Source organism: Ceratotherium simum, chromosome 17, assembly GCF_057802395.1.
Source record: "Ceratotherium simum simum isolate JZ-2026a chromosome 17, ASM5780239v1, whole genome shotgun sequence".
Lineage (NCBI taxonomy): Eukaryota > Metazoa > Chordata > Mammalia > Perissodactyla > Rhinocerotidae > Ceratotherium > Ceratotherium simum.
In genome coordinates this window covers 13,343,314-13,359,880 of record NC_141916.1, presented here as the reverse complement: position 1 = coordinate 13,359,880, position 16,567 = coordinate 13,343,314, and the positions used below count along the sequence as shown (strand labels likewise).

At 38.1% G+C, this 16,567-nt stretch overlaps 2 protein-coding genes and 1 pseudogene across 2 annotated transcripts; all 3 read right to left on the bottom strand.

Moving 5' to 3' along the window:
- Positions 1–438: 438 nt before the first annotated feature.
- LOC101390065 (olfactory receptor 6C1-like) lies at positions 439–1,597 on the bottom strand. Its single transcript, XM_004429196.3, has one exon. The coding sequence runs from the start codon at positions 1,564–1,566 to the stop codon at positions 628–630; it is 939 nt and encodes a 312-aa protein (XP_004429253.1). The 5' UTR covers positions 1,567–1,597; the 3' UTR covers positions 439–627.
- Positions 1,598–9,190: 7,593 nt separating this feature from the next.
- Positions 9,191–10,168, bottom strand: LOC101390325 (olfactory receptor 6C3-like). The gene has a single exon (XM_004429197.2). It carries the CDS (start codon positions 10,166–10,168, stop codon positions 9,236–9,238), a length of 933 nt encoding a protein of 310 aa, XP_004429254.2. The 3' UTR covers positions 9,191–9,235.
- Positions 10,169–12,654: 2,486 nt separating this feature from the next.
- LOC147914706 (olfactory receptor 6C6-like) lies at positions 12,655–13,232 on the bottom strand (annotated as a pseudogene).
- Positions 13,233–16,567: the final 3,335 nt, after the last annotated feature.

Here is a 16,567-nt window from a genome sequence, read left to right as displayed (position 1 = left end):
TTATGGTGCATATAGTAAATTTAAAAATATTAAACATGATTTAATATTTCCTGAATTTCTAGAAAGAGTGTTTACTGGTCAAATCATAAAACACAGTTCTCTCTTGCTTGCTCTTGTTCTGTCTCTTTCAGCCTTTCTTTAATTTTCTAAGAATTATTGTGAAAAATTGGAATTAAAAAATATTTAGTAGAAGGAGTTGAGGTCAGTCTCATAGTTACAGAGTGGAGAGACTGGCCAAAAGAGGTCACTGGTGAGTGAAGATTGGAATTTGAAGGAAAAAAGAAAATATATACATACATGTATGTATATGTGTGTATGTATATGTGTATATATATGTATACATGTATGTATATACATACATATGTGTGTATATGTTTTCTTTTTATATGTAATACATATGAGAAGAATTAGAATTTGAATGAAAAAAGTTATCTATGTATAGGTATATGTAGCGAGATATCTATATCTATATTCACGTATCCTTAGTAAACTGCTAGCAATAGAAGTATAAGAAATGAAAATTAACTCTAGAGAGGCTATGTGAATATTAATAGACTTCTGAGAAGCCCTGTTTTTCATTTGATTGCCCTGCATTATGTCTCTAATTTATGACACACTTTTATTTTTTCATTTGCTTGAGAAAAATACAGTCTTCCTTGCCATGTCCATGAAGGCTCGCTTGACTTGCTGATTCCTCAGGCTGTAAATAAAGGGGTTCAGCATGGGGGCTACTGAGGTGTTTAGCACAGCAACTCCCTTGCTCAAAGACACTCTGTCTTTTGCTGATGGATTAATGTACATGAAAATGCAGCTGCCATAAGAGATGGAGATGACAATCATGTGGGAACAACACGTGGAAAATGCCTTTGACCTCTGACTACTAGAAGGAATTCTCAAAACTGTTCTGATGATATATACGTAGGACAGAATTATTAATACCAAAGTGAACATTAGAGTGAATACAGCACAAGAAAAACCCACTATCTCTAGGAGTTTTGTGTCTGAACAAGAAAGGTGTATTAAGGGGAAATAATCACAAGTAAAATGGTCTATAACATTGGAGTTACAGTAATTGAGCTGTATGAATAGCATGAGTGATGGGAATATGATTAAGAATGAAGCCAGCCAAGAAGCAAAGACAAGGAGTGTGCAGACACTACGATTCATGATGGTCATGTAATGCAGAGGTTTGCAGATGGCAATATAGCGGTCATAGGACCTGGCAGCCAGAAGGTAAAATTCAGTGACTCCCAAGAGAATGAAAAAAAATAGTTGAGCCATACAATCGTTAAAAGAAATGGTTTTGTCTCCTGAAATAATGGTGCCCAGGAACTTGGGTATACTGACAGTTGTGAATGAAACTTCTAATAAGGAGAAATTTCTGAGGAAGAAATACATGGGGGTCTGGAGGTGGGAATCCAGCAGGGTGAGAGTGATAATGGTCAGGTTCCCAGTGACGCTGAGCATGTAGGTGACGAGCAGAGAGACAAAGATCACCACCTGAAGCTTTGGGTCATCTGACAGTCCCAGGAGGACAAAGCCTGTTATTTCTGTCTGGTTTCTCATTCTTCAGTGGCTTGTTCGATTTTCCTCCTGCCAGACCTGTGGGAGAAAGCACAAAGAACAAACTTGAAGAATGGCTTAACACACATACAAGTGTGGAGCCGGAATTTCACCTAAGTAGTACACTGTTTCCACCTTCGGGGGAAATTTAAAACAACCTGATATTTACAATGATCCTTAAACTCCCTCTCTATTGCAGGTGAAAACTCTGGGGCTAAGGCAGGCTCAAAAATTTTATTGGCATCACACAGCTTGAAGTGATAGGGCCGGGATTTGTAAGCAGACTTGCAATTCTACATAAAACACTACCTGTTAACTTTCAAAGATCACGCCCACAAGATTCCCAACCAACAAGAACCACCTTTGTGTTATTGCTCCAATCCTTATACAAATTTCCTATTTCATTAGTTACATGTTTAATTACGTTGAAATTCTTCAAAAATGGTAAATATACTTTATTTTTTAATAAAAAGTGACTGGTTTATCCTTAGCCATCTACCACTCAGCTTTTCCAACTCCTGCTGCTACCTCACTGGAAATCAGATACACTGAAGCCATTGCCATGAGCAACCTCAGATGTCAGGGGAAGAGGGGAGAAAGAGGTAGAAAATAATGAAAACTGGAAGGGCTTAACCCTGAGGTTGATTACATGTGAATCCCTGGCAATGTTTCATGACGCTTCAGCCTACCTATGTGTCATCATTATGGCCTCTATTGCTTTACAACCGATGTCCCTTTCTGTTTAAAATAATAACTATTATTATCATTATCTGAGAAGAACTTTCCTCAGTTGAAGACACAGATAGGCACTATTCAAGAAAGCTGATTTTACTATGTTTATGTATTTATTTATATGTGTGTTAAACTTGTGGGTTTTAATTTTTCTACTTTTTTTAAAATTTTTTATTGCAGTAACATTGGTTTATAACATTCTATAAATTTCAGTTGTACATCATTATACTTCTATTTCTGCATAGATTACATCATGTTCACGACCCAAATACTAATTACAACCCATCACCACACACATGTGCCGAATTATCCCTTTCGCCCTCCTCCCTCCCCCCTTCCCCTCTGGTAACGACCAATCCAATGTCTGTCTCTCTGTGTTTGTCTATTGTTGTTATTATCTACTACTTAATGAAGGAAATCATATGGTATTTGACCTTCTCCCTCTGACTTATTTCACTTTGCATAATACCCTCAATGTCCATCCATGTTGTCACAAATGGCTGGATTTCATCGTTTCTTATGGCTGAGTAGTATTCCAAAATGAAAAGATATTACCACAGATATTTCCATAAGGAAAAGTGAGAATTACTAGATTTGAATCCAGGCCACTTACTACATCTGAAAATCACCTACCTCCTCTGTGCCTCAGTTTCCTCATCCATAAATACAGTTTCTTCCTTTGAATACCTTTCTGTCTCATAGAGTTTTGTGAGCTCTAAGTTAATATACACGAAGTATTTAGAAAAATGCCCAGCATATAGTGAAAGTGATATAAGGCTTTGCTCTAAGAAAAATATGTTTCCTAACCACTGAATTAGAAACTTTCAGATTAAGATGGTGTCCTATGTAAAAGGCTATGTCTAAAATAAAATTTCTAGCAAGAGAATCACATAGAGATCAAAAGAAATTTGGAGTAGAAATCACCTGGCTGTACAGTACTTTTTGGCCTTCTAGGCATAAGATTCACTAATCTTAGCCTCATTCTTCCATCTGACGTATATGGTGCTGACCTCTCCTTCTCTGGTACATCTTCCTCCCACACCCCTGCCCACCACCACCGCACACAGACACACACGCACTCACATAGACACACACACACACACACAGTTGTCCCATCTTCAACTAGGAATTTATCACCACATTGAGGCATGCTACTGTTCCTAAGCATGTCAACATTGCTATCAAAGGCCACTTTGTTTCTCTTATCCTCATTAGTAATAATAACCTTTTTGAGAGTGATTGGTTCTGGAATAAAATAATACAATATATGTGAGTGTAACTATCATTGGGAGCAGCACATTGTACGACACCCCAAACATTACTTCCACAACATTAGGTTTTATACTCATTGTGTGAGTCTCCATAGCTCCTTATACTCATCCTTCCAAAACCACCACACTTAACATGTTGTGCTGCAATCTCCAGTGAACTCCTCTACTACTCTGTGTATTCCTGAAACTTAGGATAGTGTTTATCTCTAAATATTGCTGCAAATCCATTGGTGACTATAGTCTACAGCTGGTTTAAAATAAACATTTCTCAAATTAATAGATAAATAGATGTTCAGTTTGTTGCTGAAATGTATGCTTCCATAAGTTATACTTCTCTAATTATGCTATATTATAGTCTCAACTTTTCTTAAGTTTGTGTCTTTGGTTTTGCAAATTGAATTATTTTCCTACTTTACTGGTAGAATGTTTGGTCTCCTGTATTGAGTAAATAGAAAACAAAGGATATGTAAAGGAAACCAAATTTTATTGATATATAAATTTTAAAACTTCGTAAAACATTGTTTCAAAATTCCTTTTCTTTAAAGAACAAGACAACCCATCCTTTCAATTCACCCTGTGCTGCTCCAGAGACAGCGGCCTTCCTCCATCCCTTTTTACTTTTCATTAAGAGCACTGCTATTTCCCCAACCCTTGGATTCACAAAGGGCATTCTCACCATGTACACACAACATTTGCTTCCAATCTAAGTATTGAAGTTTCTACAATAGCTTACTGACTTTAGAGATCAAGGCCTTTAAAACTGTCGTATTATTGCTATTATTATTCTACAATGAGTATTGCATCATTGCACTGCATTTCCAGTCTTTTTTCAACGTTTTTTACGTGTCTGATTCTGATTGTCCTCTTATTTTTTCTCCTATGTAAACATAAGAGAAAGTGCAAAACTTTTCTGAATAAAGATACGATGACTTACCCATTTTTGGCTGTTGATTAAAGCTGTGAAAGATGTATGAAGAACTATGAAGGATTGTTTAAAGTGGTATTTGGGCAGTTCATGTGAGCACCACAAAGAATGAACACATCCATCCTCAGTCTTCAAGAAACAGAAGAAAACTCTAGTAGGACATGGTCCAATGTTAGAGAACTGGGATAGTACACCATACTTTTATGTAAAAATGTTTACAAAAATTCGGTGGATTATATTTATTCACCAATATCAAATAAGCCTAATACAAATCTTCCCCATTTACATCCCTTCAAAGAAATCAAGTTGGATATTTAACAAGGTGCATATGACTCCTAGGGCCGTAAACCGAACAAGGATATATTTGGTTGGAGTAGTGTAGGACATCTTCAAGCACTTAACTCCTCATTTTAGCTGTTTATTTCTGAAAGCAGATGCGTATTTTTCCCTGCCAGAAAATGTCTTATGTTACTGAGATTTACATATCCTTCCCTCATTTCATCAAAATTAATTCTTACTTGCCTTCTAAGGATCCCTGAGACAGATCACTGAGTCATTCACAATTAAAATTAAAAATAATACTTAACATTGGTTAAATTAGAAGGCTAGAAAACATCTTCATTATTAACACATCTTGATATTTCTCCTTCCAAAATCCCTACCATCAAGCAAATATTAACAATGACCCTCTAGAGAAACTAGATAATAGCAATTTCATTGATACTCAAGGTAAGGAAGTGACTCTATTTTAAAGAATCCTTTAGGTTTGAAGGCTCAAAGAATGTCCTTTTGACAGACTGAGAGAGGAGTTTTGACTGGTTCTACTTCATTTCACTTGTTTTTGTTGTGTTGTGTGGAAATCTCCCTTAGTAATACATTAACTTTGAAAGTCTACTTTTTTTTCATCTTCTATATTTACTCAATTATCTCTTTTTCGGTTAAGCCTCATTAAAAGTCATTAGAAAAATATGGACAGAGTATTTCCAAAGCAGTTTTCTCTGTTGATCGTGTTATCCTCTTTCTTTTTACTTTATTGAAGTGTTCAATAAAATAGTTGTTCATTTTTTAGCTTAATTATTTAGAGAAAAGGAAAAGAATTTAATTCAGGGTATGGGTAACATCTAGCTCAACTTCGTAGTTGCACTAAAATACACATCTGGCACTGCTCAAACATTCCTGACAAATGAACAAGAATTCATTTGAGACCTTCTCTCTGCCTGAATGAAACAAAATCTCCACGGGAGACCCCAGTGAGAGGTTGTAAGAATTGTTTTACTAGAATCGTCTTTTAATATTCTTCATAATTATTCTAGATGACTATTTCCCTGGTGATATCTGAATAATTTGTATTTCTTCATTTCAATAAAGATGAGCAGGTTCAGGTCTCATAGTTCATACATGTATTTCTACTGCGTATAGAAATAAATCCAAGGAAAAGAGAGACCACCAAACCACATTTAATAATATTTTCAGAAATAGTAACACTCACACCTGTTTATGCCAAATGTCAGCTTATAACCTCATGCTCTCAGTTCATTAACTGACCATCTATAATTTAAACAAGAAAGGAAAAGTAAATAAGTTATTAATAAAATTATGGCATCGAAATTTACTATTAATTTCTTACTTGTGACTTTATAGGGTCAATTTATTATCATAGAACGTATATGGGTTTTGCCATTAGAAAGACATATACAAAATACAAATGAGTCACTTAATGAATTTGTGAATTTAGTTGTCACTTATTTTCTTTAAGCTTCAGTTTTCTGTTTAACATGAAGTTGAAATTTCAAGAGTGTTTTGAGAATTAATTGAAATAATATAAATGAAAGTGCTCTACAATTTATGTGGTACTTAATAAGAGACATGAATACGTGCTTTATTTTTTTATTTTCCTGTCAGTTGGAATTAATTCCTAACTTTGGGAAGGACGTTCATCATAGTTGTGATTTAGCAAAGGCATTATTTATTCCAGTGACATAGTAAGGACTTCTATTATTTATCTCATTTAGTCCTTATAACATACCTATGACACTTTAATTACCTTTATTCCCAAATGAAGAACTGAGGCTCAGAGAGATTACCTATCTTAAATAAATTCATATAGCTGGCAAGGGTCAAATATAATCCCAAACTACCTGAAATTAAAGTCAGTTCTCTTAAACACGGTACCACATAGCCTGTATTCAATTGGAAATGCACAGACGTAGACATAGTAACTTCCTGCCCTTGATTAATAGAGAATGAATAAATTGATACAATAAAACAAAATATACTATCCTTTTTTTACACTTTTTAATATACTCAGTTGCAAATTATAATCCCAATATATGCGCTTTGATTTAATTAAAAGTTGAACTGATAAATACTGAATCAATTACACAGTTTGGGAGACTTTCATTGTCTTCTATATGCTGTACTTACCTCTGCTCTTCAAACAGGTTCACAAAAACCCAGAATGGCTGGAACAGTAAAATATTGGCAGATCCCCTTGTTGTAATCTAGGGGAGGCAGCATTTCTAATAGCATTCCCTTTACCATTGAACAAGTATGTTTTCTATCGTCAACATTTTTGTCTTATCTTTCCCATTTTTTCCAGGGAGAAGGTACTTACTTAACTCTAGAGAGTGAGAAAGAATAAATATACAAAAGAGAAAAAAATGTCAGAAGGTGTTTAAAACTCTTTGGCACAGTTTCTACACAGATTTTACCTGCACGAGCTGCTTGATATTTTATTTATTCTCTCTGCCACTGGCTCAAGGGGAATAATTCAGTGAATCAAAATTGCCAGAACAGGAATGTACACAACACACAAAGGAATATAAAATATAATACTCATTAGTATTGAAACTGGAAAATGAAGCTTGGGGAACAGTGTCCAATGAGACTAACAAAAAGTAATAACAAACAAACGACAACACTAAGTGTGAAATTTGTTTCCCTTCACATTATTTTTCAGATAGAGATTAGCAACCAAATTTCTTAATTCCTAATGCAGATTTCTACATAATACTTTATGCCATTTTTTTAACTGGTAGTCTACCACATTGTACTAAGTACATTCATTAACTCCATTGTTTTTAATCTGCCTTCCGATAAGAATTTTTGGTACCATAATACTCCCAATACTTTTTACTTTTTTCTACTCACTCTTGTTCACCAGGAATGGCAGTTGAAGACTTTCTTGTTTTGATTTATTAATGTTGTAATTTATATGCAAATTAAATATTCAGAGTTAGTACCTTCCCTTTCTAGACTATAATAATATGATCATGCCCAAATGAGATAGTGTGAATGAACAAAGCCAATAAAATTGTGCCAGTGCTTAGTAAAAGCTATGCAAAATTTTCAGGTCCTTACAGAGTTTCAAATACGTATAAAATAGAGCAGACACAAATTTTTTGTTTATTTTGTTTTGTATCTTCAGATCAGGCTATCATATTGGCTATAATAGTTCAAGACCTCAGGCAAGTTACTCTACTTTTATGAGCATCAATTTATACATTTACAAAAGAAAGATAAGCAGGTCTAATTTGTCATGTATGTGTGAAGATTAAATAAGATCTGGTATAGAACATACCTAGTTCAGCATATGGGACAGAATAAAAGTTTTCTATAGAAGAGGTATTATTATTTATTAAATTCCTATCAAACCTCCAGGAGGCATACGAGTAATGGTAGCTGCCTAAATATTCCTCTATTGCATATTTTTTTTAAAAGATACGGATAAACAAGGAGAGTATAAGAAAATAAGACATAACACATCTTCACTATAACATATTTTTATTTAAATTTTTAAAATTTAAGTTATTTATTTTTTTTATTTTTTTGCTGAGGAAGATTCACCCTGAGCTAACATCTGTTGCCATTCTTCCTCTTTTTTTTCATATGTGAGCTGCCGCCACAGCGTGGCCACTGACAGACGAGCGGTGTAGGTCCCTGCCCGGGAACCAAACCCAGGCTGCTGAAGCAGAGCGCACTGAACTTAACCACTAGGCCACCAGGGCTGGCCTCGAGCTATAAATTATTTATAAATAGGAAAATAAATATCCAAGTCCATCAGATAAGTGGGAAGAAAATTGGACAGCTACTGCAGATAGTGTGCAAAAAATACGGTTGTTGCAAATATTTAATTTATTTCATATTTCATATAACTTTAAGAAAGAAACTGTTATATTAGTAACAAAAGAAAAATTTAAGAGTAAGTTGATTAGGGCCGGCCCCGTGGCTTAGTGGTTAAGTGCTCGCGCTCTGCTGCTGGCGGCCCGGGTTCAGATCCCGGGTGCACACTGACGCACTGCTTCTCAGGCCATGCTGAGGCTGCGTCCCACATACAGCAACTAGAAGGATGTGCATCTATGGCATACAACTAGCTAAATGGGCTTTGGGGAAAAAAATAAATTAAAAAAACATTTTAAAAAAGTTGATTAAAACAGTGTACACTCTTTCAGCCATTACTGTACAAAATATTTTTATTATACAGAATACTCAGCAAAGTGAATAATGCTCTATAGCCACTGGTTTTCTATTCAGAATTGTAAATCAATCATTACATGGAACCTGTAGATAGTTTGAAAGGAAGACACAACATAGTCACTTTTAGGTTAAAAAGAAAGCTGAGCAAATGAGCTCGGCGTTGCAGGTATCTGTGAGATGGATATAGGAGGACATTGTAGAACTTAGAATTTCATTTTTCCTTTATTGCATCTTCACAATGACATTCATTCATGTTAACACATGCTTTTCATTTGTTTCTAGAAAACACTACTTTACGAACCAAGTTTTTGAAAGCTTGTTTTACTTGCTGGTTCCTCAGGGTGTAAATAAAAGAGTTCAAGATGGGGGCAATTGAAGCGCTGAGAATAGCTGCTCCTTTGGTCAATGATGCTCTTTCTGTGGCTGAGGGTTTGACATACATGAATATACAGCTTCCATAGGAGACGGAAATGACAATCATGTGAGCGGAGCATGTGGAGAAAGCCTTTTTCCTCTGACTGGCAGACGGGATTCTCAGAATGGTGCTAATGATGCACATATAGGACAGAATCACTAATGCCAGTGTGAACAGCAGAGTAACAAAAGCAAAGTGAAAGCCAATCTCTAAAAGCCATATATCTGAGCGTGAGAGTTGTAAAATGGGGAAATAGTCACAATAGAAGTGATCAGTCACATTGGAAGCGCAGAAATCTAACCAGAGGATAAGCATGAGTGGTGGGAAAACAGTAAGAAAACCTCCTAACCATGAACTAAAGATGAGCAGGGCACAGATTTTCTTGTTCATGATGGTGTTGTAATGGAGAGGTTTACAGATGGCAACATAGCGATCATAGGACATGGCAGTCAGAAGAAAAAATTCAGACACACCCATGGATATAAAGAAAAATAATTCAGCTAAACAATTGTTATAGGAAATGGTCTTGACTCTAGTGATGATCACCCCCAAAAATCTGGGGATAGAAACACTGGTGAATGTAATTTCTAAGGAGAAATTCCAGAGGCAGTAATATGTAGGATTCTTTAGACGACAGTTTGTCAAGGTGAGGATGATGATGGTTAAGTGTCCAGTGACACTTAATACACAAGTTATAAATAAAAAGGTAAAAATCGCAACCTGATGCTCTGAGTTGTCCGATATGCCCAAGAGTATGAACTCTGTAATCACTGTGTGGTTTCTCATACTGATTTTTTTTCTTTAAGTAAAATCTATTGGTGGAAAACAAAACAAAAAGAAAGAGTAGGAGAATTGTACAGGAATAGAATTCCAGCTTGAGTCCCATGACCAATGGAGAAGAGATGATTAGGAACCCAGTTACCCAAGAGTTGAGCACAAGCTGTTAGGAAAAACACAACTTGCAAGCGTGTCAGTCCTCAGAGAGTGAATTTTCTTTCCATTGATCAGTTCTACATTTCTCTTTTGTGAGCATTATCAAATCTACATAAGAAAAGAAGAACAGGGGGCCAGCTCGGTGGTATAGTGGTTAGGTTCACGTCAGTGGCCTGGGGTTCACAGGTTCGGATCCCCGGCTCGGACCTAGACACCGCTGCTCAAGCCATACTATGGTGGTGTTCCATATGCAGAGTGAAAGAAGCTTGGCACAGATGTTGGCTCAGGGACAATCTTCCTCAAGCAAAAAGAGGAAGATTGGCAAGAGATGTTAGTTCAGGGCCAATCTTCCTCACCAGAAAAAAAAGAACAACTAATATATGTTCAATATTCTTTGGCAAAATGACTCTGAGATATGCATTTGTTCTAATTTTTTAACCCTAAATTCTGGGTTTGAAAAATCATTCTGACACTCATTTTAGAAAGACAAACCTACTGAATGCAATCTGTACAGATTTAAAATAATTGATAGAAAATTGCATGAATGAATGAATTAATTAACTAATGAACAAATGAACAAACATAGCTTTTTCCTAGGGTTTGGGATTTGTTGAATGTAAAGTATTTATCCTAGAATACCTTGTAGCAGAGGTCTTATTCTCCCTGGGACATACTTCTAGACCTTAACATCTGCACTTGCAAGTCTCAGGGGAAAATTAAATTACTTAGTAGTAATATAATTTATTTCCCTACTGTTATCACTCTTTTTCCTTATTCTTTTCTCCATCAGAAACACAGCTACTGTGCCCTGGAGAACATAATTTTCAACCAAAGGTGTCTGAATTAATATGAAAGTACTATGTGTATTTAAGCATTCATAATATCAGACTCGTCAGTGCCCTATTTAATGGGGGCAATTGAACAAGAAGGTGCAAAATGAATCTCATCTCTCCTCACTTGCCCCTAATGCTAACATCACTCATTGGGCAGAGCCAGTGATAGAAGCAATGATTTGCAATTTCTGAGACCATGTCTTTGGTTATTTTCAAAGTATCTGCATTGAATTACCTGTTGCCGACTCAACATCACATATGACTTTCTTAACTGTTCTCTAAGTGCAATGCAGAAGTTGGATGCCATTTCCCAGAGTCCTCTTCCCTGTATGGTTCTAATTTACAGTTTGTCAATGAGAGGACTTTGTGCAAAATTGGAAGTTGGAAGAGAAGCAGAGGCAATTATTCTACAGAGGAGTTTGTAGTCAAACTGGCGAGCAGAGTCAAGATCCATAGTGGATTCTCAGTAAGTGAGAACTACTCACTTCATTGCTAAGACTATTGGTAGATGCTTTCTCAGAAATAACTACGAGTCACTGTGATTTCTCGCAAGCTCTCTTGAACAATTCACCGTAGGGCTTCAACCTGAGATCTGTGGTATAAGTTTCCTCAACGTTCTATCTGGTGTTCAAACTTTTACTCCCACATCTTTCCCATTATTTTTCAAAGCTGTAATTCCTCCATTACCCTCTTTATTTCCAGAGTACTTACAGAAATTCTACTTTCTACTGAAACTTGACTGATGTAGGATCCATGCTTAAGAATTTGCAAATTTGTCATTTCCCATGATCACAATATTTTGTGATCCAAAATATATTTGACAGTATAAATTTAAACCATATATGCCGACTCAAGGTTAGCAAAGACAGAAGGTAAGACAAGGTACTATTCTACAGCAACTCCTTATGAGCTAAAACTCCAAAAGATCAAATGAGCTGCTAGCACAAAAGAGAAAATCAGGTTGAGTCTTGCCACCTGATGCATCAAAAAAAGAGAGTAGAAGGAATTAATTTGGGGTTCAGATGAGATGTTAAAAAACAACAAAGTGGTAAATGGTGTTCCTCCATATGTATCCTTCTTATTTTCCTCTAAAGACAATTCCTGTAATTCCAACTGCCTTGGAGGCTGGGAATTGAGAAATAGAGTCACCAAGGCATAAGGTAATAATCCCTTCCAATTGATTGGCAGACAGGTTACTTCAAAAGGACATAATGGGAGGATAGAGGCTATCAAGGTTTGACATTTTGGAATATGGTGTGTACTGGACTCTGGTCAAAGTAAATGATTTAGTCTTGTGAAGAGATTTCATGGAGAATAAGAGCAACAAGGTGTGGGAATAGGGGAGGGAAAGCTGGCTATGACCAAAGGACACCAGAGATTCTAACTTTGCTAAATCAAATATGCTAAACATAGATTTGCTAAATCATATCAGCAAAAAGACATGAACTAAGGATACATGGAATAACATTTGAGTATACCTCAAAAACATATGCTGAATAAGAGAAGTCAGTCTTTAAAATTCACAATTTGTAGTTTCTTTTTTAAGAAATTCCAGTGTATCCTTGAGAGTTTTTTCACCTGCTAATTCCTTAGGGTGTAAATAAAGGGGTTTGGTAAAGGAGCAAAAGAGGTGTTGAGCAGAGATACACCTTTAGTTAAAGCCACCCTTTCCTTTGCTGATGGTTTCATGTACATAAAGATACAGCTCTCAGAAATAATAGAGACAACAACCATGTGTGAGGAACAGGTGGAAAAGGCCTCTGCTCATTGTTGAACAGAAGGGAATTTCAGAATGGTTTTGATGATGTGCATGTAGGAGAGACCCACTAACAATATGACTGTAAGTGTCACCACAGCTGAGACAAAAGCCATCAATTCTATGAATGCTATGAAGCTTGTATCTGTGCAAGAGATCTTCAGGATAGGAGAGCGTCACAGAGGAAGTGATCAATAGGTTTGGAAGCACAGAAATCCAGCTTGAGTCCCAAGACCAAAGTGGGAAATATGCTGAGGAGGCAGGTTACCCAAGAGCTGAGTACAAGTTGGTAGCACATCCTACAGCTCATAAAAATATTTGTCTTCATTCTCAGCCATAGAATGTTCCATCTAAGAAATGTGCAAGGGGCGGAGTCAAGATGGCGGCGTAGGCAGACTCTGAACTCACCTCCTCCCATGGACACAGCCAATTTACAACTACTCGTGGAAAAATTACCCCTGAGACAGAACTGAAAACTGGATAAGAGGAACTCCTGCAACAACGGACAATCCTAACTGGGGTAGAAGAGGCAGAGACTCCCTTCTGGAGAGGAAAAATGCCGCCTTCACAAGCCGCCAGCTTCACGGCCGCCGGGAGCAGCTCACAGGTACGCAGCCTCCCTGGAGGCGTGGGGCCCTGAGCCGGGGAGCGCCCGCGCTGTGGGCATTTTGTGGACCCAGCACAATTGAGACCAGCAGCATAATATCTGACTTTGCCTGCTACTAAAGCATTGGGGAGCACCCCCAGAAAACCCGGTTCACAAAGAAACTAAAACTGGCTCTTAAAGGGCCCGCACACAAACTCACCCGTTCCAGAAAGCATCCTAAAATCACCAGAAAGAAAGGTGCACAGTGCTTCGGTGACAAGAGACTCACCTAATAGGCCCTGAGTGCATCTCGGTGAGGGGTGAGACCTCTCCAGGGACTGGGACATTGGCGGCGGCCATTGTTGTGGCCTGGTGTGAGCGTGCTGACACAGACGCCATTGGAGTTCTCCCTGAGACCTGCTAGCCCAGGGTCTGCTCCACCCGCTAGAGCACCGATTTAATCCAGCTCAGCCAGGGCAGGCAGCCCACCCTAGAGACTGGCCCCACCCAACAACAAGCCCTCAGGCAACTTGTGGGCCTGCATAGATTGGTGACTGGATTCTCTGCAGCCTGGCAACTGAGCTGACTTGAGCGGGGCAGGGTGTGCACAAGGAGCGGGTGGAGAGTGTGGGGCGGTGGCAGAGTGTGTGGGGCTCCCGCCGTGGAGAGACTGGGTCCACTTGGGGAGGTCGGGGCACTCACACGGGGCAGGACTGTGTTGACTGTGTGTGTGGACCTGTGGGCGGCAGGGCTTCTCAGCCACAGAAGACTTGTACTTCTCAAAGACCCACATAGGAGGTTTGCTCCACCTTCCAAAACCTGAAACAATTGGGTGCTCCTGTGCCTGAGGCCAGCCCCACCCAGCTGCAATCCTCAGAGAGCTGACAAGAGACCTAATAGGCTAGAGGCTTACAGCAATGGTAAGGCCCTGAGCCTAACAACCTGCCACGCTGGGGGCCTACTCACTTAAAAGAAATACTGCAACACAAATGTGGTATTAGAACTTGCAGCCAACTGTGCTGGGGCTCCCCACAGCTGATAAAGAGACTGAAGGGCCCACAACAACTACAAGCAGCTGAGCATTACAACAGCTGGCCAGGAGCATAACTCAGCCTCCCTGGGCGCCTACAGGGAGAGCAAACAGGCCACAGCAGAAGGATACACGTAGCCTACATAGGGGTCACCCCTGGAACATTGAGAACTGAGGGAAGCACACTGGAAGCCTCCTAAGCCATCACTTACATAAGGTCACCTATCCAAGAGCAGGAGACGTAGCTGACCTACCTAATACGTAGACACAGGCACAGGGAAAGAGGCAAAATGAAGAGGCAAAAGAATACATTCCAAGTAAGGGAACAGGACAAAACCCCAGAAAAGGAACTTAGTGAAACAGAAATGAGCAACCTACCCGACAGAGAGTTCAAACTAAGAGTGTTAAGGATGCTCACTGATCTGGGGAGAAGAATAGATGGACTCAGTGAGAATGTCAACAAAGAAATGGAAGATGTAAAAAAGAACCAATCAGAAATGAAGAATACAATACTGGAAATGAAAAACTCATTAGAGGGAGTCAAAAGCAGAGTAGAGGATACAGAAGAACGGATCTGTGAGCTGGAAGAAAGACTAGAAGAAATTACCCAAGGTGAACAGGTAAAAGAGAAAAGAATTAAAAAGAGTGAGGACAGTCTAAGGGACATCTGGGACAACATCAAGCGCACTAACATCCGTGTTATAGGTGTCCCGGAAGGAGAAGAGCGAGACAAGGGGGCAGAGAATCTATTTCAAGAAATAATAGATGAAAACTTCCCTAACCTAAGGAAGGAAACAGACATCCAGGTACAGGAGGCACAGAGAGCCCCAAACAAGATAAACCCAAAGAGGCCCACACCAAGACACATCATAATCAAAATGTCCAGAATTAAAGATAAAGAGAGAATCCTAAAAGCCGCAAGAGAATGTCAAGTTACATACAAAGGAAACCCCATAAGGCTATCAGCTGACTTCTCAGCAGAAACCTTACAGGCTAGAAGAGAATGGCATGATATATTTAAAGTGCTAAAAGGAAAAAACTTACAGCCAAGAATACTCTACCCAGCAAGGTTATCGTTCAAAATGGAAGGAGAGATCAAAATTTTCCCAGATAAGCAAAAATTAAAGGAGTTTGTCACCAAGAAACCAGTGTTACAAGAAACGTTAAAGGGACTGATTTAAGGGGAAAAGAAGACCACAAATAGGAAAAATTATCTATTTCCACGATTAGAACGTAATGGATACAAATGCACAAAAAAGAGGTTGGATATGATATCAAAAACATAAAAGGAGGGAGGAGGGTAGTTAAAGAGTTCAGCTTTCAGACAGAGGTCAAACTAAAGTGACCATCAATTCTGTATAGAAGAAGTAAGGAACAGAGAAGGACTACTAAAACACTGAGAAAAAAAAAAAGTTAAAAAATGGCAGTAAGTACATACTTATCAATAGCTACTTTAAACGTCAATGGACTAAATGCTCCAATTAAAAGGCATAGGGTGGCTGACTGGATAAAGAAACAAGACCCATATATATGCTGCATACAAGAGACACACTTCAGACCTAAAGACACTCACAAACTGAAAGTGAAGGGATGGAAAAAGATACTCCATGCAAATGGCAATGAAAAGAAAGCTGGGGTAGCAGTACTCATATCAGACAAAATAGACTTTAAAACAAAAACTGTAAAACGAGACGAAGGGCATTACATAATGATCAAGGGAACAATCCAACAAGAGGATATAACACTTGTAAATATCTACGCACTCCAATGTAGGTGCACCTAAATATATAAAGCAATTATTAACAGACATAAAAACAGAAATAGACAGTAACACAATAATAGTAGGGGACTTTAACACTCCACTTACACCAACGGATAGATCATCCAAACAGAAGATCAATAAGGAAACATTGGCCTTAAACGACACACTAGAACAGATGGACCTAGTAGATATATACAGAGCATTCCATCCAAAAACCGAAGAATACACATTCTTTTCAAATGCACATGGAACGTTCTCCAGGATTGATCACATATTAGGCCACAA

Bases quoted from the DNA above. Each gene is read 5' to 3' on its own strand.
- LOC101390065 (XM_004429196.3), bottom strand. From the start codon at position 1,566: ATGAGAAACCAGACAGAAATAACAGGCTTTGTCCTCCTGGGACTGTCA.
- LOC101390325 (XM_004429197.2), bottom strand. From the start codon at position 10,168: ATGAGAAACCACACAGTGATTACAGAGTTCATACTCTTGGGCATATCG.